Below are 27,370 nucleotides of genomic sequence, written 5' to 3'. Positions count from 1 at the left end.
TTAACGTGCTCTCAACTCCTTCTGGAAGGGCAGGGACCGACTTACCTGCAGACACACGCACGCGGACCTACCAACTCCATCAGCACCTCCTGCTGGAAACAAAGGTGGGAAGAGACTGGAGGATGGAGAAATCTGGACTCTTCCCAGTCTCTAAGGGATCTAAGGAGTTACAGGGTAAGAAGAAACACGGAGCATCTAAAGTATCGGAGCTTTCCATGGGACCTCAGCCATCGACCAGATCTGGGACAGTAAGCCGGGCCCAAGGAGTCCCCCACCACTGCCTGCATTCCACCTCCTCAGCTCACCAATGCCCACGCAGCAAAGCCATCACACTCGTCTTTAAATCCCAATGCAGATTTACCAAATTTGTTTTAATATGGATTTTAATAATTTCTATAATATAAGGGCACCTGGGTGGCTCAGGTGGTTAAGCGTCCAACTTTGGCTCAGGTCATGATCTCACGGTTTGTGGGTTCGAGCCCCACGTCAGGATCTGTTCTGACAGCTCGGAGCCTGGAGCCTGCTTTGAATTCGGTGCCTCCCTCTCCCTCTGCCCCTCCCCTGCTTGCACGCTCTGTCTCTCTCCCTCTCAAAAATAAACATTAAAAGAAAAAAATAGTATCTATAATATAAAAGCAACTAGAGGGGCGCCTGGGTGGCGCAGTCGGTTAAGCGTCCAACTTCAGCCAGGTCACGATCTCGCGGTCCGTGAGTTCGAGCCCCGCGTCGGGCTCTGGGCTGATGGCTCGGAGCCTGGAGCCTGCTTCCGGTTCTGTGTCTCCCTCTCTCTCTGCCCCTCCCCCGTTCATGCTCTGTCTCTCTCTGTCCCAAAAATAAATAAAAAACGTTGAAAAAAAAAATTTAATAAAAAAAAAAGCAACTAGATACTGTCATCTAAAAGAATTTCATAGATCACATTAAACACTTCTTAGTAATCTGTTTTATGAATTCAATTTTTTATTTAACAGCTAACATCTGAGTGCTTACAGGGTGACAGACACTACATTTATGTACATTATTAACTCATTTAAATCTCACAAGGCATATAGAAAATAATTTTTAAGAGAAAAAAAATGATGGTGCAATCTTTTTAAAGAACTTTATTAAGATGTTTCTCACAAATTAAGAAAAAGCTTATGTACCAGTAAGAAAAACACACTTATTTCAAAACACAAATGAAAAAACACCACGGAGAATTTGGCATCAGGATTTGGGGAAAGTCCAGAGCTCCTGGTGTCCGTTTCTTTTACACTACATGCTAATGAAGCACTCAAAGCTTCCAGAAGGAATACCAACACCAGGCACTGCTGCAGTGACTCCCCAGCGCTGAGGCTGCGCCTGTGCTCACACACGTACGGCACTAGGGCCCGCCAAACGGAAACCTCTCCTTTTGTAGCAATAAAGACTAGCATTAAATAGGATAAATGATACTATTTTTTGAAACAAGATCACTAGTACCAAAGCAGATTACAAGTGTCATAATTAAAGAACAATCATTCTTTCTATACTCCGGATGGCTTCAAATGTTCAACCATGTTTTCGACACTTTTCTACATAAGCAAACATACGGTTTTTCTTTTATGAGAGAAAGGTCCGGACGGTGCCCTTGATTATACCCCTGCAAATGGGGCATTTTCTGAGGGAAGGGGCGCAGTCTTTGCACACCACCAGGTGGCCGCAGGGAATGAACACTATGGACACTTCTCGGTCCATGCACACTTTGCAGGTTCTTTCCTCCTGCAGCCTCCTCAGCTGCTCTTCCAGCGACAGACCTGAGACGAACAGAACACTTGAGTGAAATTCAGTTCCTACTTAATTCCCGTTAGAAATTTTAACCACGGTAATATTTCAGGTTGGTCTTGAGTCTGAATTTTGTTTTACCTGAAACATCTTCTGTTGGAATATACTTCATGTTCTTGTCCACTAAGGAAAGAAAACCAACAAAAAGCATTATTCTACCAAACAGAAGGTGGCTTCACCTGCTCGTTCCTCCCCACCCGCTGTTGAGTGAACACAGGTTCTACCTACAGACTGTCAGGAAGCACGTAGCCCTACTACGTCCGTGATGAAATCTTCCTTTTCTTAGAGCAAGTTACATTTATCGACTACAGTTTGTGAATTACATTTATCTTGTTTGTCAAACTTAAAAGTGAACATCATCTCAAAGGTTTCTAAAATAATTTTACCAAAAACTCACCAAATAAGTTCTTATATAATGTAGGGTCAATTTCTTTTAAGCAGCTTTTGAAGATGTTGGCAGCAGCATTTCCTTTGACCAAAACGGTATCAATCAGTTCTCTTGCTTGCAAAGGTATCTGTGTTTTTTGCTTAATAATATCATGTTCCTGTTTATTAATGACATTGGCCTTTAAAAGATTATCCAGGATAGGAAGCACACACATCAACTGTTGAAAAAGAGCCATTCTGTTCCTCCGAATTAATGACAGATCATCTTCATTTAAAAAAGAAAAAAGGAAAAAAATCCGTTAGATTTTAAAATGTTCCAACCGTGTGCACACACACAGTCACTAACAACCAAGCCTACAAACAGTGCAGGCAGTAAATACATAGGAGCTTGAAAAAGCAGCACAAAATTACCTGTTTGCGATTTAATGCCTATCATCTAGAAAACTTCTGGAAGATACGGCTAGGGCATATTGTGTAGTGCACACAACACACAGTGTCTGTTCCTGTCACTTGTAAAAGTCTACATACTTACCTGTCTCATGACCCTGCTACCTAAGAGAATTTTAAAGGACAGTAGAAACTTCCCACCTCTACTTCTCCACCCCCCAGCGAAATTGATAATACTGACTTAAGTTTTTTTAACGTTTACTTATTTTTGAGAGATCGCACACGTGCAAGTGGAGGAAGGGCACAGAGTGAGGGAGACACAGAATCCGAAGCAGGTTCCAAGCTCCGAGCTGTCAGCACAGAGCCTGAAGTGGGGCTCGAACCCAAGAACTGTGGGATCATGACCTGAGCTGAAGCCGGACACTTTACCGACCGAGCCACGCAGGCGCCCCTAATAATACTGACTTCTATTTGCATTATATCACTTTAATTTCATTAGCACTTTCATATCAACTGCCTTATTTGATAAAAAGATCCCGTCAGGTAAACAAGGCAGGTATGACGGTTCTCACTTTCAAATACGGACACCACCGCCTCAGCAACGACTGCCGTCCCTGCGGTCAGAGAAAGCACCGGCGGCAGAGCCAGCATCCCAGCAGAGTGCTCCCTCCGAGTCCATGGCTACCGCGGAGCCTCCCCCCCAGCCCAGCCCCCCTGGCTGCCTGCCCTGAGCGCGACCCCTTCCAGGTCAATCGAGTGAACACGAGGCGTCTTCAGGTGCTTGCAGCTTCTCCCTTCACCCTAGAGCGACCCACACAGCGTGTGCCACTGTCATCTCCACTCCACAGGGCACACGGCCAACGTCTGGTTATGGAAACTGCAGCGTGCTGACTGACAGAGCCCGGATTTAAACACAAATCTGTACCAACTGAGAAACCAGACCTGAAATACTTTCCTACATGCCAGAGTAAGGTCCTCAACTCCTCCTGTGGTTCCTCACAAGCTCCAGCCCAAACCCCAGTGGACACTACAGACACCACCTCCCTCCCCTCTGCCGGCTCAACTCGGGGCCTCCCCTAGACCCCACACCCAGTCTGGGAGCCCCCGAGCAAGCACCACAGTCGGCACAGTACTTGACACAGGTGCTCGCGCTCAGTGAACACTGCAGAAGGAGCGATCACTCGGGGGGCTTAGCCTGACCCGGATGGACACCAAGATAGTGCCCTTGGGCCGGGGCTGCTCACCAAGTCCTAGGACTTCATCACTAGCTCTACTTTATGTATGAGGACCACTCGGCAAGGATCAGGGAGTTAAAATACTGCTTTAAGAGTATGATTTGAAGAAGGTAATCTTAAAAAAAAACAAAAAACCTGCACTCAACTTTAAATCTTCCTTTCTCAAAACAATTTAAAATTGTTCTATATCAAGAAGAAAAGCAATACGGCTCAAGAAAAGTGATGCTAAGATCCTCTGATCAGCCTAAGTCTCAGGTGTTACTGAAAGATAAACGTATTTTAGAAAGCCTAGAAAGCCACGGTCAATGATCGTCAGCACAGCCCACAGGGCAGAAGGAGACGACGCGCGGCCACCAGCACTGAGCAGAGGCGGGTAGGCCTGCGTCGGGTCACGCAGTCCCAGGATCCTCGTGGCAATAAGGCAGGTGACTAACACTCCCCAATACCTGATGCCAGCTCTTCAGTTTGTCTTTCCTTCTCTTCTTCTCTGGTCTCATCTTCAGCATCAAGAAGTGCCAACACAATATCACTGACTGTTTTGTAATTCTCCCCGCTCGTCAGGATCTTGCTCTGAACGGTCTGCTTCACCAGGTTTCTACTGAAGCCCATCTCCAAGGCCGCTTTCACCACGGGTGTGTTCATCATGACGGCATCTTCGGAGGAATTTTCTCCAGGCCCAAAATGAACAACTATTTGAAAAGACAGGTTACCGATGGCAAGTTCCACAAACATAAAAATACGGAGAAAAACAGTATGTCCCTTACCAGGCATATATCCTGGTAAGGGATATGAGCTATATGCACCAATTACCTATAATTCCAACAAAAGTATCAACTCAAGAAGGTTCAAGTGAGACTGTAGTAACAAGTGAGACTGTAACAAGTGTAATACACTTTTCCAAAATATCACTTCCTGGGCTGTGTCCTGGAACCTACTTGATGAGAGACTCGCTAAGGACAGCACTTAGGAATTCATGTCTTTTTTAAATCCCCAAAATGATTCCGAAGCACGGCCATTTTGGGGAACCAATACACTATACAAACGTAGGTACAGTCCAGGAGAGTGGGGGGAATCAACAAAGACTTCATTAAAGATGGCATCAGAGTTTGGACTTGAAGGATAAACAGCATCTACAGAGGTGAACAGACGAATCAGAACAATATGGGAAGGAGAGTGACATGGGAGACCAGTTCGTGCAAAATAGGTCTCAAGATGTAAAATGTGGGTGAAGAAGTAATGTGATATCAGACAGTGACAGGTGTGGAAAACAAGAAAACGAGTAAAATAAACTAGGAGGCAGGTAGACAATGGAAATGATGGGGGTGGGGGGTGGCCAGGAAAGCATTACCAGGGAACAGGGACACTTGTGTGAAAATTACAAAGAAACCTGACTGCCACCTACTGGAGAACTGGCATAATAACAACTCCCTTGTTCCTACGTCTGGGGAAAAGCTGTCTGAAGGTAACACCAGAACACATATGGGAACCAGAAGGAGCTCCGGGAGTATTGGAAAAAAATCTCTAGGCAAACAGAAAAGCAACCGTAAAAGCCCTAAACAAGACAAAAATCTCAGTGTATACAAGAAGTGTATAAGTGACAAGTAGTCAAGAGATACAATGATCCCCAGATCAGGTAGAGCCTTGCACATTTGTATTTTACTATGTACTAGAATGTTCTGCAAACACTTTAAGCAGAAGAAAGATGAAATTTGTTTTTCCCAAAGGTGACTCTGGCAGCTCTGTGATCAACTCTCATGAGGTAGGATGGGATGAGGAGACCAATCAGGACACTATGACAGACAATGATGACAGGTCTCCATCAGGTGGACGGGGGCACAGGCAATGAAGGCACGTGGACGGTCGTGCTGGGCAGGGGCGCTGAGATCTGGGGCACAGTATTAAGGCAGGAGATGGAAAGACCTCCACGGATTAAATATACAAAGTAAAGAGAAACACTGGGATGATGCCTACCCAGAGTCAACTTTTTGACCTTAACAGGTGGGGGCCGTTAACAGAGCTAGGGAAGACCAGATAAGGAACAAATCCAAGGGATGACGGACAAGAGAAAAGATTTACTTTGGTCATATTAACCCTGAAATACTCACTATAGTCAAGTAGAGATTCAAACATGTAGTTGGACATGCCAGCCTGAAGCTCATAAAATGAAGAAATAAATTTGGGCCAAGTGTTGAGGGATACTCTATCATTTGTGGTTTGAAAAAGGAGCCACAAAGGAGACTGTTCGTGATTAAGCAGAGAAATAGCGGAAAACCAAGAATGTGGTGTCCAGGAAGCCAAGCAGAGAAGATGTCTTCAGAAGGATGCAGAACAATCATGTCAGCAAGACTTCTGAGTAAGATGTCCCCGCACATGTATCTTGACTCAACAGCAACTTGATTTCCACCTGTCAACAACAGTGCTTCTGAGCAAGCTTTGAGATGCAGGCAGATTTTGAAACCCCAGTGGAGAACAAAACCAAGAACTGTTTTAACAAGATGGGCGGGCACCCACAGGGCTGACAGTCCTGGCTACAGACCCACGCACAACTCCATACCCTTCAGGATTTGGATACAGGCCATCTGGCTTGGTCCTGCACCAGCACCCCACACGGCCTGACCCTGCACCAGCACCCGCCCCCCTACATCTTGGTCCTAAACCAGCACCCCACACAACCTGACCCTGCACCAGCACCCCACACGGCCTGACCCTGTACCAGCATCCCACACGACCTGACCCTGCACCAGCAACCCCCACGTCTTGGTCCTACACCAGCACCCCACACGGCCTGACCCTGCACCAGCACCCCCCCTACATCTTGGTCCTAAACCAGCACCCCACACGGCCTGACCCTGCACCAGCACCCCCCACGTCTTGGTCCTACACCAGCACCCCTCACTTCTTGGTCCTACACCAGCACCCCACACGGCCTGACCCTGCACCAGCACTCCCCACGGCCTGACCCTACAGCAGCACCCCCACACAGCCTGACCCTGCACTAGCAATCCCCACAGCCTGACCCTACAGCAGCACCCCCACACAGCCTGACCCTGCACCAGCACCCCCCAACGTCTTGGTCCTACACCAGCACCCCACACGGCCTGACCCTGCACCAGCACTCCCCACGGCCTGACCCTACAGCAGCACCCCCACACGGCCTGACCCTGCACCAGCATCCCACACGGCCTGACCATGCACCAGCACCCCCCACGGCCTGACCCTACACCAGCACCCCACACGGCCTGACCCTGCACCAGCATCCCACACGGCCTGACCCTGCACCAGCATCCCACCACACACAGAATGAGGAGGAGCTAGGCCTACCCATGCTTTGGCAAAGAGACATACAGACCTCAGTTCCAGGTCTGTAGACACTGAAACTGCCTGTGAACTGGATCTGGCATAGTCTGGGAGCCACGAGAGATAAACACACCAAATTCAGTCAAAAGGCAGACTATGAAAGGACCTCGTAAGGAGGCTCCAACCTATCCCAGCTGCAATCTGCAGACAGGCCTGCTAGCCCCGGGACCCAGCAAGAGACATCCCCAGTACACACCTAGAGTGCCTGAGGGACCCCTGTACTTGGCTCCAGCTCCCCTAGTCTCGTTCCACAGCAATACAACTGGCACAGGACACTCCTGTCTCTGCCTCAGAAGATCTTGAAACGGCTCCAGCCTCCAAATGCAATCAGGAAACAGTCCTGCCCGCCAAACCATCTAGCAGGAGACAAGGCCACCTGTGTCTCCACAGCCAGGTCTACAGACCTCAATCCTGGCTGTAGGACCTGAAACAGCCCTGGGACTCAGTTCCAACCCCTCTCAGCCATTGTCCAGGGCCAGTCCTGCCAACCCAGGAACCCATCAGTGACCAAACAGGAGCCCTCCCAAGGACCCAGAGGGAGCCACACCCATCTGTGTATATGGTTAACGGTCGTGCTGTCTGAGGACCCAACTGTGGACACTGAAGCAGACCCTTATCCCAACATCCTACAGAAGAATGTACTGGCACTGGAGGCAGTACCGCCCGACAAGGGATGGACCAGACAGGATCCATGCCAACCCCAGCCGCTGGAAACAAGACCAACCACGGATTCCACCACAGACCTAGCAACAGCTTTGAAACTGGCTCCAACCAAGCATCGGCCAAGGGAAAAGACAGGAAAAGGTCTTTATCTGCCAAAAACCAGTGTAAAGACTAGAAAAGAAGGTTCTTCCTTCAAATGCAGACACCACGGAAATGCTACTCAGATCATGCAAAACAGGCAAAAGGACAACACCACAGAAAACCAATAAAGGTCCAGTAATTTACCCCAAAGAAATGAATACAGATCTACAATTTGTTACCATCTTACACTTAATGAAATTTAAGAGAACAAAGGAAGGCAACTAAATGAAATAATACGTGAACAAAATTAGAAATTTAATAAACAGAAACCACACACAAAAAAATCCTAGGGCTGAAAAATATACTGAAAAATTCAGCACAGGTCTTTAGTAACTGCCTTGACCACGGAGAAGAAAGAATCTGAGAGTGAAGGGAGATTATCTGAAATTAGCCGGTCATAGGAACAAAAAAGTGAAGAAAGCCTATGTGAATTACAGGACACCACCGAACAAGTGAATATCCCATCACAGGGGTTCCAAAAGAGAAAAAGCAGGAGAAAACTTATTTAAAGAAATAATAACTAAAAAGTCCCAAATCAGGAGACAGATATGGATACCCAGCAACAGTAAAATCCAAGAACCCTAAACATGATCAACCCAAACATTCCTCTAAGATAGGCAATAATCAAAATGTTAAAAGTCAAAGATAAAGAGGGAACTTTGAAAACTGAGGGAAAAAAAGACTCCTTGTATACAAGGGGCACCCTCAGGCTACCTGCAGACTCTGGAGAAACCCTGCAGGCCAGGTGAGACTGACAGGATACATTAAAGAGTGAAAAGACAAGAACCACACTAAGAATAACTGCAAAACTGTCCTTCAGAAAATAAGAAAAGGTAAAAACATTCCAGACAAAAGTTGAAGGAGTTATTCACCCTAGACCTGCCCCACAAGTAATGCTAAAGGGAGTTGGGCAAGCTGAAGGGACACTCAGTAACATGAAAACATATACAAGCACACAACTTACTGGTGAAGGTAGACAATCAGTCAAATTCAGGATTCCCTACCATGTAACCATTCCTCTGGTATAAAAGCTAAAGGACAGTAATAATAGTAAGTATAGCTAGGAGCACCTGAGTGGCTCAGTCAGTTAAGCATCCGACTCTTGACCTCAGCTCTGGTCTTAATCTCAGGGTTGTGAGTTCAAGTTCCATGATGAGTGTGGAGCCTACTTAAAAAATAACTAAATGATACCTATAGCTAAAATAACTTGAATAGATACAAAATAGGAAAAGATAGAAAGTATGGCATCAACAGTGTAAAATGTACGGTAAAGATAATAAAAGTGTAAGTTGTTACCAGCTTAAAACAGACTGACATCTATACTTTGTTTTAGGTTAAACCTCATGTGAACACAAAGAAAAAACCTAGAATAGATACATAAAATGTAAAGAAAAATTAATTAAAAGCATACCACTACAAAAAATAAATTAAAAAGAACTGCAGCCAGAGAGGAAGAAATGAACAAAGGAATTCAAATGTCTTCACATTACCAGTAATGACTTTAAAATGTAAATGAACTAAGTTCTCTAATTAAAAGACACAGAACAGTTGAATATTTTTTAAAAAACAAAAAACAAAAAAAATGCAAAAAAAGAATGAACTAAGCCCATGGTGGGCAGAAAGAAGACAATATTAAAGATTAGAGCAGAAGTAAGTGACACAGAAACTGTAAAGACCATAGGAAAAAACAGTGACACTAAGTTGTTTTTGAAAAGATATACAAAAACATGACAAACCTCTAGCAAGACTAACCTAGAAAAAAAGACTCATACAAAATTACAAATGAAAGAGGACACATTAAAACACATCCAAAAATGCAGAAGATCCTAAGAGACTACTGTGAACATTACAAACTAAACAATCTATACGAAATGGACAAATCGCTAAAAACCTACAAATTAACCACGAATGAAATCAGGAAAACATAAAATATCTGAACCGACCAATAACAACTAAGATGATTGAAGCAGTAATAAAAACCTCACAACAAAGAAAAGTCAAATATTAGATGACTGAATTCATGAATTCTACCAAATATTTTAAAAAGGATAACACCAATCCTTCTCAAACTCTTTCAAAAAGATGAAGAGAGGGAACAATCCTAAACTCATTTCATGAGGCAGCATGACACTAAAGATAGATAAGGACACTACACGAATAGGAACCACAGGCCAATATCCTTAATGAACACAGACACTAAAATTCTTGGGGACGGTGAGGGCTAAAATGGCAGTGGAGTAGGAGGACCCCAGGCTCATCTCATCCCTCCAACACAACTAGGTAACTATCAAATTATCCTCCATATCCAGAAATCAACCTAAAGACTAACAGAACAAACTCCACAACTCAAGGGAGAGAAGAAATCACAACTGAGGAAGGTAACAAGTGTACAGACGTGGTTTGGGGGGGCGGGGGGGAATGGATCACAGGTGCTGTGGATAAGGGCGGTGGGGGGGGGGGGTGGTTGGGCATGGTCGCAGAGAAGGGAGAGAGAGAGAGAGGGGAACACACAGGTGAATGCACAAGGAGAATGTTTCCCCAAAGCCACTGGCTTGGAAAATAAGAGGGGCTGATTTTCATGAATTCTTACCACCAGGAGGGCTTAAAGCCTGGAGTTTCAAAGGTCAAAGGGCTTGACTGAGATGGAGCCCCTAAGAGTTACCTGGGGAGAAGGCAGGCAAACAACCTGGAGGCAGACAGCATGGAAACAGGATCTGAAAAATGCCTGGGGCACGTGGCTTACCTGTGAGGCAGCATTCTGGGAGACAGGGGAAAAAGCAGCCAGCTCCCTCCCAGGGGAAAAAGAAGCCAGCTGCTGCCATTTCCCTCCCCTGCCTCTCAGCATCAACAGAGAGCCACCTGCAGTAAACAGCACAGCGCCCACACTGGCTGCCTAACCTGCTTACACCAGATCCCACGCCCCTGCGCTCTACCAGTACTACCCTTCTCAGTCAGGTTTGCCTCAATCCCAGTGTGGGCGACTCCTTCCTCAGAAGACAGACAGAAACACCTGCCCACACCACATAGAAAACACCCACCCACACCACATCTCCGAACCAGAGAGCTCTGCAGAGCTTTAGTTCCAATGGAGGTGGTGACAGGTCTCACTTCACAAGCAGACCAGAGTAAACATCGTTAGAACTCGCTACACTCAGGCCAGGGACCAAACGCTGCCCACAGCCCTGCAAGAAATATTAAAGGGGACTCTGAGTGGAGAGACCAAAAGTGACAAAGATAACAAAGGAACAGAGAAAACCTCCAGAAACAAAGTAATAAAAAGGCACTGAATTCCTATTGACAATTATTCTGAATGTAAATGTACTAAAGTCTCCAGTAAAAAAAAAAAACAAAACAAATAAGGTATCAGAATGGATTAAACAACAACAACAACACACAAGACTTGTCTATATGCTGACTATAAGACTTTTGGACCTAAAGACACCTGCAGATTCAAAGCAGGATAGAGGGGCGACTGGACGGCTCAGTCGGTTACTTGGCTGACATCATGATCTCACGGTTCATGAGTTCAAGTCCCACGTCAGGCTCTGTGCTGACAGCTCAGAGCCTGGTGCCTGCTTTGGACTGTGTGTCTCCCCCTCTCTCTGCCCCTCTCCTGCTTGTGCTCGCTCTCACTCTCGCTCACTCTCAAAAATAAATAAAAAAACATTTAAAAAATTTTTTTAAAAAGTGGGGATAGAGAAACATTTATCATGCAAACGGCGTCTAAAGAAAACGGTCTAAATGTCTAAAGAAATGGTAGCACTACTTACATAAAACTAGATTTTAAACAAAAGACTGTAACAACAGATGAAGAAAGGCATTATATCATAACAAAGGAGACAATCAACAAGATGACAACTGTATATATTTATGTCCCCAACACGGGAGCACCCAAATATATAAAACTATTAATAACAGAAAAGGACTCATTGATTATAGTTCTGTAATAGTAGAGGGCTTTAACACCCCACTTACATCAATGGACACATCATCTAAACAGAACTATATGTTAAATATTATTTAATGTCAAATTGGTTTCCATACAACACCCAGACCTCATCCCAACAGGTGCCCTCCTCAATGCCCATCACCACTTTCCCCTCTTCCCCACCCCCCATCAACCCTCGGTTTGTTCTCAGTATTTAAGAGTCTCTTAAAATACACATACTTTTCAAGTGCACATGGGACATTCTCCAGAAGAGATCAGATATTAGGTCACAAATCAACAAGCACAAAAAAATGAGATCATCATGCATGTGTTCTGACAACACTGCTATGAAATTAGAAGTCAACCGCAAGAAAAAACTGAAAGACCACAAATACATGGAAGTTAAAGAACATGCTACCAGGGGTACCTGGGTGGGCTCAGTCGGTTAAGCACCCAACTTTGATTTCAGCTCAGGTCATGAGCTCACAATTCTTGAGATGGAGGCCTGTGCCTGCTTGGGATTCTCAGTCTCCCCTGTCTCTGCCCCTCCCCCCGCTCATGCTCGTGTATTCTTCCTCTAAAATTAAATAAACGTTAAAAAAAAAAAAAAAGAACATGCTCAAGAAGCAAGAAAAATCTCCAATATACAACCAAACATTACACCTAAAGGAGCTAGAAAAAGAACGACAAAGTCTAAAGGCAGCACAAGCAGGGAAACAATAAAGATCAGAGCAGAAATAAATGATATAGAAACTAAAAAAATTGAACAGATCAATGAAACCAGGAGCTGGTTCTTTGAAAAACTTAATTAAAAGTGATAACCCCCCAGCCAGACTTATCAAAAAGAAAAGAAAGAGAAAGGACCTAAAAAAAAATAAAATCACAAATGAGGGAGGAAAAAGAACCAACACCACAGAAATACAAACAAGTGTAACAGAATATGATGAACAACTATATACCAACAAATTGGACAACCCTGAAAGAAATGGATACATTCCTAGGAACATATAAACTACCTAAACTGAAACAGGAAGAATAGAATACTTGAAGAGACCAATAACCAGCAAAGGAATTCAATCAGTAATCAGAAAACTCCCCACAAACACAAGTCCAGAACCGGATTGCTTCCCAGGTGAGTTCTTACCAACATTTGAAGATGAGTGAATACTATTCTTCTCAAACTATTCCAAAAAATAAAAGGGGAAGGAAAATTTCCAAATTCCTTTTATTAGTCCAGCTTTACCCTGATACCAAAATCAGACAAAAACTCCACTAAAGATAATTACAAGCCAATACGCCTGATGAACATGGTTGCAAAATTCTCCACAAAATATGAGCAAATCAAATCCAACAATACATTAAAACAATCATTCACCATGATCAAGTGAGATTTATTCCTGGGTTGCAAGGATAGTTCAATAATGACAAATCACTCAATTTGATACACCACATTAATAAAAGGTAAGAACAATATGATCTTTTAAACAGATACAGAAAAACCATCTGACAAAATATAACATCCATTCATGAAAAAAGTCTCAATAAAGTATGTCTGGAAGCAATACAACTCAACATCATCAAGGCCATATATGAAAATCCCACAGCTACTATCATAATCAAGGAAGAAAAACTGAGAGCTTTCCCTCTATTGTCAGGAAGACAGGCATGTCCACTCCCACCACTGTTATTTAATACAGTACTAGAAGTCCTAGCCACAGCAATTAATCAACAAAAAGAAATAAGTCATCCAGATCAGCAATGAAGAGGTCAAACTTTCACTATGTGCAAATACCATGACACTCTAGATAGAAAACCCAAAAGACTCCAGCAAACAACTGCTAGAACTCATACACAAGTTCAGTGAAGTCACAGGATACAAAATCAATGTACAGAAATCTGTTGCATTTCTATACATCAATAATTAAAAAGAAATAAAAATTCAGGAATCAATCCCATTTAAAATTGCATCAAGAATAAGATACCTAGGAATAAACCTAACCAAAGAGATTAAATATCTATACTCTGAAAACTATTTAATACTGATGAAACAAACCGAAGATGAGACAAAAGAAATGGGAAAACATTCCATGCTCAAGGATCATTAAAAACAAATATTGTGAAAATGTCAATACTACCCAAAGCAATCTAAACATTTGCAATCTCTAACCACAAGAGACCCCCAATAGCAAAAGCAACCTTGGAAAACAAAAAAAAAACCCAAAAAACACAAAAAAACAATACTGGAAACACCACAATTCCGGACTTCAAGTTCTATAACACAGCTGTAGTAATGGAAACACTATGGAACTGGCACAAAAGTAGACACATCGCACAATGAAACAAATAGAAAACCCAGAAATGGACCCACCACGATATGGTCAATTAATCTGTGTCAAAGCAGGAAAGAATATCCAATGGGAAAAAGAATGTCCCTTCAACAAATGGTGTTGGGAAAACTGGATGGCAACATGCAAAAGAATGAAACTGGACCACTTTTTCAGCCAAACTAAATTCAAAATGGATCAAAGACTAAAGTGAGACAGGAAACCATGAAAATTCTAGAGAACACATGCAACAACCTCTGACATCTGCCATACCAACTTGTTAGATATGTCTCCTGAGGCAAGGAAAATAAAAGCAAAAATAATCTATGGGGACATCATCAAAAGGCTTCTGCAAAGGAAGCAATCAAAAAAACTAACAGGCAACCTAAAGGAGAAAATATTTGCAAATGACGTTATCTAATAAAGCTTTAGTGTCCAAAACATATAAAAAAAAACTTGTAAAAAAAAGAAAAAGAAAAAAGGCAGAAGACATGTGGGTGGCTCAGTTGGTGAAGCGTCCGACTTTGGCTCGGGTCATGATCTGGTGGCTTGTGGGTTCGAGCCCCAAATCAGGCTCTGTGCTGACAGCTCAGAGCCTGGAGCCTGCTTCAGATTCTGTGTCTCCCTCTCTCTGTCCCTCCCCTGCTCACACTCTCTCAAAAATAAACATTAAAAATTTTTTTTTAATGGGCAGAAGACATGAATAGACCTTTCTCCAAAGAAGACATCCAGATGGCTAACAGACACATGAAAAGATGCTCAACAGCACTCATCATCACAGAAATACAAATCAAAACCACAATGAGGTATCACCTCACACTGGTCAGAATGGCTAAAATTAACACAGAAAACAACAGATGTTGCACTGATGATGGTGCAAAAGCAAACTGGTGCAGCCACTCTGGAAAAAAGTATGGAGGTCCCTCAAAAAGTTATAAACAGAACTATTCTACCATCCAGCAATTGTGCTACTAGGTATTTACCCAAAGGATACAGACACACTAATTCCAAGGGATAGATGCACCCCAATGTTTACAGCAGCACTATCAACAACAGCTGAATTATGGAAACAGCCCAAGTGTCCACCAACTGATCAATGAAGAAATAAGATGTGGTATGTATACGTAATAGAGTATTACTCAGCCATCAAAAAGAATGAGATCTTGCCATGTGCAACAACATGGATAGACCTAGAGTGTATTATGCTAAGCAAAGTAAGTCAGAAGGACAAATATCGTATGGTTTTACTCACGTGAAATTTAAGAAACAAACAAGAAAATGGAAGAAAATAAACAGACAGCCAACCAAGAAATAGACTCTTAACTACAGAGAACAGACTGATGGTCACCAGAGTAAGGGTGGGTGGGGGGATGGGGAAAACAGGTAATGGGGATAAGCAGAGGGACACTTGCTATGATGAGCACCGGGTGATGTGTGCAAGTGTCGAATCACTATACTGTACACCTGAAACTAGTGTATGTTAATACACTATACGTATGTTAAAGGGAATTTAAATAAAAACTTAAAAAAAATTATCAACAAAATACTACCAAACTGAATTCAACAGCCTATTAAAAAGATCACATATATGATGAAGTGGGATTCATCCCAGGGATGCAAGGATAGTTCAACATATGCAAATCAGTAAGCATGATAAACAACATTAATAGAATAAAGGATAAAAAGCACATGATCCTTTCAATACTCAATAGATGCAAAATTTGAGAAATCTGAATGTGAAAGTCAACACCCTTTCAGAACAAAAGTTCTCAACAAATTGCATATAGAAAGGACAAACATGGACATGGAAGGACACAACATGAAAGCCGTATATAACAAACCTGCAGCTAACATGCTAAATGGTGAAAAGCTAGCTTTTCCTCTAAAATCAGGAATAAAACAAGGGTATCCACTCTCACCACTTTTATTAGTACTGGAAGTCCTAACCATAGCAATTAGACAAGAAGAGAAATAAAAACGAAGTTTTAATTGTGTATGTTCGAAGATGACATGATCTTACATATTCAAAATCCTAAAGACTCCAACAAAAAAGTTACAATAAACAAATTCACAAAGCTGTAGAACTAAAAAGTCACATTTCTATACACTAACAACATAGTATCTGAAAGAAAAAAATCCCATTTATAGTAGCATTAAAGCAACTGTATCTCAATAAAACAATAAAATACTTAAGAAAAATATTTAGCCCGGGGGGTTAAAGATCTGTACACTGACACGGATTTAAAAAAACAAATAAACAAAAAACAGGAAGACAAAAATAAGTGGAAAGATATGCCATGTTCACGAACTGGAAAAATATTGTTAAAATATCCATACTACCCAAAGCCATCTATAGAGTCAATGCAATCTCTATCAAAATCCCAATGTTACTTTTTCACAGAAATAGAAAAGAAAAATTCTCAAATTCACCCCAAACAGCCAAAGCAATCATCAGGGAGGAAAAAAACAAAAACAAAAACAAAAAAACAAAAAAAAAACCAACCAAGCCTGGAGGCATCACACTTCCCGATTTCAAACTTAATCACAAAGCTAGAGGAATCAGAACAGTATGGTATTGGCATGAAAGAGACATCTAAGGCCCATAGAACAGAACAGAGAGCTCAGAAAAAAAATAAATTCGTGCATATAGTTAACTAATATTTCACAAGGGAGCCAAAAACAAACAGGGAAAAGCGAGTCTTTTCGACAAAGTGCTGGGAAAACGAGAGACTCATATGCAAAAGAATGAAACTGGACCCAAACCTTATACCACCACAAAAATTAACTCGAAATGGATTGAAGAGTTCAATATAAGCCCTGACACCATACAATTCCTAGGAGGAAATACAGATTAAAAAGTTCCCAGACACTGGCCGTGACCAGAATTTTTTGGATAGGACGCTAAAAGCACAAAAAACAAAAGCAAAAACCAATCAAGGGCACTGTATCAAACTAAAAAGTATCTGCAAGAAAGTATCCGGAAGTATGTGAAAGAAAGTATCTGCAAACATATATGAGAGAAGCGGTTAATATCGAAAAGTATATGAACTCCCAGAACTCCAAGGCAAAAAAAAAAAAAAAAATTTAAACATGGGCAGAGGAGCTGAAGGTATTTTTCCAAAGACATACAGATGGCCAAGAGACATATGAAAAGATGCTCAACATCACCAATCAATGGGAAATGCAAATCAAAACCACAATGAGGTATCACCTCACACCTGTTGAAATGTCTAGAATCAAAAAGACAAGAAATAACAAGTGCTAGCAAGAATGTAGAAAAGGGAACCCTGGTGCACTGTTGGTGGACATGTAAATTGATGCAGCCACTGTGGATAACATCATGGAAGATTCCTGGAAACATTACAAACACAACTTCCCAATGATCCAGCAATCCCACTTCGGCATATGTATCAGAAGGAAATGGAATCACTCTCTCAAACATTTATCTGCACTCCCGTGTGTACTGCAACAGGATTCACAATAGCCAATTCATGACGACCTCTAAGTGTCCATCAACAGATATGAATACAGAAAATGGAGGCACACGCACACAGCGGAGTATTATTAACCCATAAAAAAGGAAACGCTACCATTTGCAACACGGATGGACTTTATCAGAGGAGTATGCTGTGAGGATCTGATGTACGGTGTATTGGCGACAGCTGACAACACTGTATTACACACTCTGAAGTCACTAAAAAAGTAACCCTTAAATGCTCCTATCTCACAAAAAAACTAAAATTATGTGAGGAGACCAATGTGTTCATCTTAATGTGGCTCAACTGTGCACTTCACACCCTAGACTTACATGGTGCTGCATGTCAATTACATCCCAATAAAGCTGAGACGAAAGGGATGAAGCAGTGAACATTTCTAAGGCCGAGGACAGATCAGTGCATTTACTGAGCTGGTGGTTCTTGGTGACCATGACAAGAAGAGCCTACAGTCGAGTAAGCTGAAGAAAAAATGACAAAGAAGAGCGTAAGCTCAGATTAAATTCTTCCTTTGTTGTAAAAGGAAGCCAAGAAGTGAGACAACAGCTAGAAGACAACACAGGTGCAAGAAAAGGTCCTCTTAGGGCAGTGATGGCAGAGGAAGTTTGCACGATGAAGTAAGTAACTTGGAGACAGAAAGGGAAGATCACTGCCCAAGCCAAGATCTTAACACTGGCAGCAGGTCTGAGATATGAGAACAAAGGCCAAGTGCAAGAGCTGGCCTCAGTTCTTTCAAGAGGGAATGGACAGGAGACGTTAGGATGGACTGCGGATGCTGACTCTGCTAGGGGAGACGGAGCAGTTCTCTCTGCACCCGTGAAGCAAGGCTATGAGCTGCGAGGAAGTCAGGGAAGAGGGTGTCGAAACTTAGGGAGAGAGGCAATGCCATTTTCTGAGGGAATCATGGCAGGGCGGCCCAAGACCACTCGGCCCCGGTAGCTTTTCCAGTTATAACATACAGGAAGGAGTTATCATGTCAAACACCAATTCCAAATCCTCAACAACCCTCCCATGTCATGGTTCCCAAGACCCATATGCATCATGGTCACCTCGTTCTGGTCCTGCTGCAATTCTGACAATATTCCTTTCAGTGGCGTGCCACCAACAGAACACCCCTTTCTCAGTGCAGGGCAGAAACCATGGACTGTCACCTTCACTATTTTGGACACACTAACGTATGTAACTTACATATGTTAACTAAATGCCTATCCTTGCACTCGAATACTACATACCTCATAAATAACTAACACGTAGCGTAAGTCTTCCATCATGTCAACTGACCCTTTTCAAAAACACCAGCTCGTGGCAAGCTTCCCCTCTACGGAGGGCGTATTGCTCACACCTCTAATCTGGTACCTGTGAGCTACCTGTGATGCTCAGGTCTCTTCTGCAGGTGTCTGGTCTCCCCAGTTGCAACGTCAGCACTTTAAGAACAAAGATTAGTATACCTGCCAGAATCTTCTAAAAGGGTCATGAATCTTAGTAAATACGTCATATTTGTTAACTTCCCTACACTTTTTCCTATGTCCTTATAAATCAAATTCTCTTTACATCCTTTCATGTTTAACATTCTTATAAAAATGTCCATTCTATATTTGGAATATTTTCATACATACTCGGTGGATCAGTATTTTCATCTCCAGGAGTATCTGAAGTTGACAAAAGCTACGAAACAAAAGAAAAATTAATAGGTAAAATCGGAACTCTCAAACAACCTTGAACAGTGCACCATTAAGATCAGTGTACCTTAAGTAATATACATAATCATCTGACAACTAGATAATTTATAAACTTACTTTGCTTTGTTTCACCTTAACCATCATAAAAATCCCCATAAACTTCACCTACTTCCAAATTAAAGTTCAAGTATTTCTGTAGTTTCAGGAAAGGAGGAACAAATATGAATGGCTTCTCATTCCACTGAAAAGGTGTATTTCAGCTAGGTCACGGTCAGTGATTCCAAACTCCTAACAAGTTGGTTGGTTTGTTTTTTCTTGAAAAGACAGAGGAAACACTACAGATCCTCCTCCAATTGCACCACAAATCTGTACAGGGGCAGAATGATTTTTCAAAAGACTAAAAGCAAAAAACCTTTTCTAAAAAGCCTTGAACAATGTAGTTACAAAAAGTAAAATTACAGATCTCACTAATTGGATATAAATTAACCATAATTTACAGGAAAACAGATGTAAATATTATTCATAATAATTTTTGGTCATTATTATTTAAGAGAATTCAGTGTTGCCAAATATAACTTACTCACCTGCTCAAGAAGGTGAGGGTATCGAGCTTGAATCTCATCAACAAAATCCTGCCCCTTCATGCGAATCAAGAACTCACACCTAAAAAAAAGGAGAAAAATTACTTTTAACAAGTATTATATACCAAAAATATAACCTGATCATTCTAGACAAGTGGCTTTCAAACTCTGTGTCCCCGAGTATAAATATTTTACATCACAACACAAATATGTATGCATTTGTACATATCAAACAGAAAAAAAAAAATCCTTGTATAACACTACTAACTCTTACTACGTACTGATGCATTCTGGTATTTTCTATTTAACCACATTAACACACAACAACAATGAAAGGGTCTGAAACTCAAAGGGAGCACAAGGTAAACCTTGAAAAATGCTGTTCTGGTCAGTTCACTTTTGGGGTTTCACATAGTTTCAGAAACTGTAATTTGGTATTTCTAAGATATAGTCTTTCACAACAAAGTAACTAATGATCTTTCTCCAGGGTCCGTTCTTCCATTATATGTGATTACATGTGAAGCACAAACCCTCCCTCCAAAAAATACGCAAGTATTTCTATCTACATACAGTGTCTCACAAATTCTTGCTTACAAACCACAACTTGTTAAAGAAGTTCCCAGTAACCTGCATTCCATTCCTTTTGTTTTTCAATAAATTGGTTCTAAACAACTCAATACCCATTTGCAAAAAAAACAAAAAACAAAAACAAAAACCCTCCATCTTTGTTTGCCATACTACAGGCAAAAGTCAACTAACAAAGAAACACAGAACTAAGCTTTAACCCTAAGGCAATGTAACTTCTAGAAGAAAAACAGTAGAAAATTCTCTTGTCCCTAGGTCAATTAAGACTTCTTAGCAAAGAGATCAAAAGCATAATCCAGATAAAACTGAAGAACTACCATCCTTAAAACCCACTGTTAAAACAATGAAAAGACCAGCCACAAGCTGAAAGCTGGCAAAACACTCTTGATAAAGAACTTGTACCCAGAATTTAAGAACTTTTCAAAGCTTAATAATTAAAAAAAAAAATTAAAATGGGCAAAAGATTTGGACATTTCACCAAAAGACATATGTAGATGACAAATAAGAAGCTCATCATTAACCATTAAGGAAATGCTCGCTGAAATCGCAGCGAAATACCACGACATACCTCCGAGAACGGCTAAAATAAAACCACCTGCTGATACCAATCGCAGGGAAGAACATGAGCACCTGGGGATCTCCCACACCGCGGGCGGGCTTCCGAAAACAATAGAACGGTTCTCAGGAATTTAAAACTTGCCATACAACTCACCAATCTCACGCCCAACTATCCACCCAAGCAAAAGGAAAACGTATGTTCCCAAGTGTTTACAGTGGCTTTATTCAGTATCGCTCCACGGTGAGAAAAACCCAAATGCCCTTCACCTGGTGACTGGGTAAAATCAACAGATATCATCCAGGCTTGCTCAAAACTTAAGTTTATTGTCAATGAGATAAAACAGCTGGTTGTCACTATGTTCTTGGTCTTCACACGGTTTTATTTTTATTCTGGGACCAATCAATTTATATTCCTGATGATTACAGCAGGAAGTAAAATGAACCCTGGTTAATATATCTCCCCTCCTCTAATCAATTTGATAAAGACAGATTTGTCTTAGTCACTGCTATGTCTCCCGTATCTACAATAGCATCCAGCAGGCACTCAAATATTTGACGAATGAACCGTTACAATACAGTGATTAGCAATTAATCCATTTTGGTTTCTCATTTACTGAGATTAAAGGTTATCCCCAATTGAAATTGCTGTTTTCAGACGGTTTACTAAAAGCACCCTGTCTTTTCCCTTATTTAGCCATCTAAAAACACAAATGACAGAAATAAACCAAGGTTTGGTTTGGTTTTACTTTATAAAGGACAAAATGCAGTAATTCAAACACTGGAACAGGAAAGCTGTTTTTGTTTTTTTCATACAGTATTAAATTTCAAATTACGTGTACACAACCCCCTGGAGCTAGGCATAATCAAATCATTTAAAATTCTGACAATATGCTTTTTCCTACATACGTAACTTAACCAAGATATAGGTCACTTTGAGAGTTAAAAAGTCAAATGTTCTATTATGAATTTAAAGATAAAATTTTAAAACACAACTTTTAACAATGTACTGATCCATAATAAAATATTTCTTACTTCAGGTTTTTTTACTGTATCACACAAAAATGACAAAAGGATGTTTCAATTTCTTCAAGGGGTTCAAGAGACGACTCATTACTGTGAAAGGCACTCACAGGTCACAACACTGTGCTGTGCAATACCACCTACATGAGGTAACTAGCTCAGTCAGATTCAGAGACAGGAAGGAGAGTCCTGGTGGGAGCAATGGGTACAGATGACAGCTTGGGAAGGTGAGAAAATCTGGAAATGGAGGGTGGTAATGACGAGGAACGATGTGAATGCACTTAATGCCACAGAACTACAGACTTAAAAATGGTAAAAATGGTAAAAGTGATAAATTTTGTTATGTGTTCTTAACCACAATGTAAAAAAATTGTCTAATCCAACGCCCCCATTATAGAGATGAGGCCAGAGTTTCAAATGGGTCACACGACATCCAAGTTCACACAGCTCCTCAAAAACGAAAAATTTCTAGTTCTATTTCCACTAACAACAGGGCCTCTCAATTCTTTGTAGGCGACAGTATAAAACAAGAGACACCACTAGAGACACCGTGACTAACAGGAGATGAGCAACAGATCACAGATAACCCGTAAAGGGGGCACCCGGGGGGCTCAGTCAGTAAAGCATCCAATGTCAGTTCAGGTCATGCTCCCACGGTTCCGGAGTTCGAGGTCCCGCACTGGGCTCTCTGCTGTCAGCACAAAGCCTGCTTCAGATCCTCTATCCCCATCCCTCTCTGCCCCTGACCAGCATATTCTCTCTCTCAAAATAAATAAATACAGTTTAAAAAAAATAAGATAAACCGTAGAGAAAAAAATAATTTACAATCATAACCAAACTCAATCAGCTTTTATTCTATGTATTTTTAGGTCTTCTCTAAATCATTTTACGTCCCTTCTTATTCTTTTTCCTTTTTTCCTATGTATGTTCTTTCGTGCTATTTTACATATCCTTGTAATCCTTAAGATTTCTTTAAAGCAAAATGGGAACCTCATAAATAAAACGCAGGGCCAAAATGGTAAACCAATCATCAAGAGTAAGTTAAACTACATCCTGAATACATGGCTTACAAAAGAAGAGAACATTCTGAACCACTTTTCATCAAAATAATTAATGCTAACTAACATTCGGGGTTTTAAAATGTTCCCCAATGGCATAAAAGCAGCTTTGATATACTGAAACGTAAACATAAACCACTCAAGGACGTCTACCCCTTGTAAGCACAGGGTTTTGTGCAGAAATACCTTTCAGAAGAATTACCTTGGAAACCACTTGGCGTGCTCCACCCACGGGTCGTCTCCAGACTCCCAACACCTTAAGCCACCATCACAACAAAAGCATTTGACATCATCATTGCGACCTAAAGAAAACAGACCAAAGTTCAACATGCAGGTTCTAATACGTAAACAGAAGTGAACTGGAGAAAACACACAGCTGTGCTAGGCTCTCACCCACGTAATAGAAGCCGGCACTGGCGAGCTGCTCGGGTTGGACCGGGACGCTCGACGGCCAGCACACGAACGTTCTCAGCCGAGCTGCGTGCGTCTGCATGCTCAGGTTTGAAATGCTAAACCTCAGCGTCTCCAGAGAATTTTCCAGAAACGGGCAGTTGGGAAAATGTCTCCGATGCTCTGACAGAGCGTCATCCTTCGGCTCCCAGTTACTGAGAGTGCCACCGCAAGCAAAGCAGGCCACCTTGTCCCCAGGCCCTATGTAATAGAAGCCGGCTCTCGCCAACTCTGAGGGTGACAAGAAGGTTAACGGCCACATGTGGTAAGTCAGAAATCGAGCTTCCTCAGTACTCATCGCGTAACTGTAGGGGTTAGTCCTCAATGGGGAGAAGTCTTCGAGTGCTCTAGAATTCACAGGGTTTGGTGAAAGGTTGGAATGAGAACCACTGAATGTGCCACCGTGTTCCAAAGTGGGAGACAACAAATGTGGAAAACTGTTTCTCATTGGAGAAGCGCTCTTAGACGTGGATTCCAGACTAGTAAGAGAAACCAGACTGTGAATAAAACTACAGCTGGGATACAGCTGTTTATGCTTTTCAATAGGACTGTCTCCATGCTTCCAGTTGTCCAGCATCAGGCCACAGCAGAAGCATCTAACCTTGTCCTTCACACCAGTGTAGTAAAACCCAGCACGCGCAAGACTCCTTTCTGAGACAGGAACACCGGAGGGAAACGTCGAATACGTGGACATCCTATACAGTTCACATGAAAGGTCATACTGTATTCTTTGTTTGCTGCCGACTGTCCGATTTGCGAAGATCGTGCTATCTTCCATCGTGCTCTTAATTCTCTGACAAGAAGAACCTGGCACGAGTCTCTGGGAAGTAGTTTTGTGCATGAGTGATTTCACTTTTTGATGGCTAAAAACCTTCACATGAAATTTGTCAACTCTTCGCCCTATATTAGTTGGTTTTTTTTTTTGGTTTTTTTTTTTTTTTTTTTTTTTTTACCGTAAAAAAGAATCAAATAAGGTCCTACTTATGTGAAGTTCAACACACCCTCTTTTCAGGATTTATACCTGAGTTTACACTCAGGTGGGATGAATATCTTTCCTTAATTATCAAGATACTATTTAGTACTGTTTAAGATTATAACATCATTTGGTGTATTGCTAACATAAAGGCCTCAAAGAAGCTGATACACGAATGAAAATATGTTAAAACTGCTGGATTCTGCAAGGAGGCTGATATTCCCAAAATTCTAAATTAACAATGTACCTTAATTAGGCCTTTAATTTACTCTTAGTTATAAGGTACAAAGCCTGTTTATCAAGACAATTAATGATTATGCCTCAAGAGGGAAAACCTATACTCAGATTTCTTTCAAGCACTTTAACATTTTTTTAAAAAACTTGTTTTATTCTAATAAACAAGAATTAAAGTCTTCATAGAGTCATATTATCTAAAAGCTAATTTCACATAGGTTATCACAATAGTCACTTAAGTGGGTTACATTAACTTCAGTACCTACTTCTGGGGATATCAACACCCACAAGCTTTATTGAACCTATAGCCTGTTTAGTGTGTATGATGTCAAACGAAACGAAACCTCCCTAAAGCGAACTCTTCCACCTTTGTTAAATATTGTCTATATCTGTTTCTATTTCCTGCAGCATCGTTATGTTGTCTTTCTTCCTAACTCTGCCTACCAATTTATTATACTTGACCAGTTGAAGGTATTTTATTCATCAACCAATGAACCATAGAATTCCCACGAGAGAAACTTCTACACTGCATTTAAAAAGCCAATAAACTATCCTTCATTTAGAAATCATGTATATAAAATATTTATTTTGTAGAGATAAATCAACTTACGAAGATAACAGCTTATTGTTTCTAGTGTTACCACAAATGCTTAACAAAACATCATAAACAGAATTACTATTTGTGCACATGTACCAGCAACTGACCCTACTAGGCTTCTTTCTGAAAACGCTTAATGTTTTAAAACTGTAATTCACACACAAAATTAACTCTATAGAATTCAAACTATATCCCTTTATAAAGTTCCTCCGTAATGGGACTCTCCATAACGGGATTACTGCAGGGGAAAGAAATGGGGGGCGGGGGGGGGGGGGGGGGGAGTCGACTCTTCAAGGCTGAAAATCTGGAAAGAAGAAAAAAGCTCTTTTAGAAAACTGTACTTTCATGGTAAACAACTAATAGACTGTTCAGGGTATTCACTAAGGTCTAAAAACGATTTACACTTCAGATAACTCCAGAAACAGTCACCAAAATTTTCCAACTAGAAAAACTCTTAATTAAAATAAATGCAACACACCCCATGAGCACTGATTATACCTTTTTAAAAAATGATTTTCGTATTTATTTCTCTGTTCCTTTTTAAAAAATGTTTATTTTGAGAGGGAGACACAGACGAGCAGGGGAGGGGCGGAGAGAAGGCCAGACTCTCCAGCAGGCTCCACCTCAGCAGAGCCCCAGGCAGGGCTGGATCCCACGACCCCGGGAGCACCACCTGAGCGGAAATCAAGAGTCCCGCGCCCAACCGACTGAGCCACCCAGGCGGCCCCAGCACTAGGATGATTTGTAAAACACAAACAGTGCTGAGGACAGACATCAGCACCTAGAAAGCTACGCTGCTGTTGGTCCCCCCACTTCTGGTGACCACTTCTAACAGCTTAAGGACACGTCTGGCAGTTTGCTGGACGCAAAAGACGGCAGCGGAGGAGGGAGCCTGCGGTCCCTAAGAGGCACACGAACAGCAATAACCTGACAGTCACGCTGTGCTAACGCCGAGTCTCTGCAGGGCCCGGCGACTGGCAGTTAAGAAGAGAGGCAGCGAGAGCTCGCCCCTCTCAACACCTCACCCGCGCGCACAGACCAGCTAGAAAACACGCACACACCGCGGCCCGCGCGAGGCTTCCCTCACCTCGGACCCCGCCCTCCCGAGGCCGCGGGCGAAGGACACCCCCCCCCCCCACAACAGCGCCGCCCTCCGGAGGCCGCGGCCGAGGGACCCCGCGCGTCCCAGACCCCGCCCTCCCGAGGCCGCAGCCGAGAGACGCCCTGCGGCCCGCCCCCGCCCTCCCGAGGCCGCGACCGAGGGACCCCGCACGCCCCAGACCCCGCTCTCCTGAGGCCGCAGCCGAGGGACCCCGCCCTCCGCAGGCCGCAGCCGAGGGACCCGGCGGCCCGCCCCCAGCGCCCCGGACCCCGCCCTCCCGAGGCCGCAGCCGAGGGACCCAGCGGCCCGGCCCCCCGCACCCTAGATCCCGCGACCCGGACCCCGCCCTCCGGAGACCGCAACCGAAGGACCCCGCACCTCAGGTCTCGCGCCCGGAACCCCGCCCTCCAGAGGCTGCAGCCGACCTGCCCCCGCGGGGACGCTGAGCGCGCGGCTCTGCCGGAGTCCGATCGACGAGGTGGGGGCGGCGGCCGGAACGCAACTCCCGGCAGCTCGGCTCTGACTCCCCTCGCCCGCGAGCCTCGGGGCCGGGCTCTCGAGCCGCACGGGAGCGTCGGCGACCGAGAGCACAGAGCCCAGGCGCCTGGCCGAGGGACCCGCGGCCTTCCCCTCCCCCCACCCAGCCTGCGCGCCCCAACCGCCCCGAACCCGCCCCGGCCCCAGACTGGGGCCGCCCTCACCGCGGACACGGCGCGCCGGCCTCCAGAGGGCCCGAGCGGCGGCGTCCACCGGAGATGCGGCCGGCCGGCACCTCTCCGGCGTCCCGAACCCCCGCCCAGGCGGGGCACGCGCTGA

At 43.0% G+C, this 27,370-nt stretch overlaps 2 protein-coding genes across 2 annotated transcripts; one reads left to right on the top strand and one right to left on the bottom strand.

Moving 5' to 3' along the window:
• Window positions 1-935: 935 nt before the first annotated feature.
• Window positions 936-27,367, bottom strand: BIRC2 (baculoviral IAP repeat containing 2). The gene is made up of 9 exons (XM_058686464.1): window positions 27,256-27,367; window positions 23,591-25,756; window positions 23,400-23,499; window positions 19,980-20,058; window positions 19,333-19,381; window positions 4,256-4,498; window positions 2,198-2,452; window positions 1,882-1,923; window positions 936-1,772 (listed from the first exon to the last, which is right to left on the bottom strand). Exons 2-9 carry the CDS (start codon window positions 24,486-24,488, stop codon window positions 1,579-1,581), a joined length of 1,860 nt encoding a protein of 619 aa, XP_058542447.1. The 5' UTR covers window positions 24,489-25,756; window positions 27,256-27,367; the 3' UTR covers window positions 936-1,578.
• On the top strand, window positions 26,190-27,370 carry LOC131488475 (proline-rich protein 2-like). The gene is made up of 2 exons (XM_058690367.1): window positions 26,190-26,196; window positions 26,490-27,370. The coding sequence occupies exons 1-2, from the start codon at window positions 26,190-26,192 to the stop codon at window positions 27,368-27,370; spliced, it is 888 nt and encodes a 295-aa protein (XP_058546350.1).

Source organism: Neofelis nebulosa, chromosome 10, assembly GCF_028018385.1.
Source record: "Neofelis nebulosa isolate mNeoNeb1 chromosome 10, mNeoNeb1.pri, whole genome shotgun sequence".
NCBI lineage: Eukaryota > Metazoa > Chordata > Mammalia > Carnivora > Felidae > Neofelis > Neofelis nebulosa.
Note: the sequence above shows the minus strand (reverse complement) of the source record. Positions and strands in the feature narration are given on the sequence as shown.

Coding starts and splice junctions, on each gene's coding strand:
- BIRC2 (XM_058686464.1), bottom strand. CDS start 24,488: ATGCACAAAACTACTTCCCAGAGACTCGTGCCAGGTTCTTCTTGTCAG. Junction 1,924..2,197: donor ATTATATAAGAACTTATTTG/GTGAGTTTTTGG, acceptor TTCTTTCCTTAG/TGGACAAGAACATGAAGTAT. Junction 1,773..1,881: donor TCCAACAGAAGATGTTTCAG/GTAAAACAAAAT, acceptor TGTTCGTCTCAG/GTCTGTCGCTGGAAGAGCAG.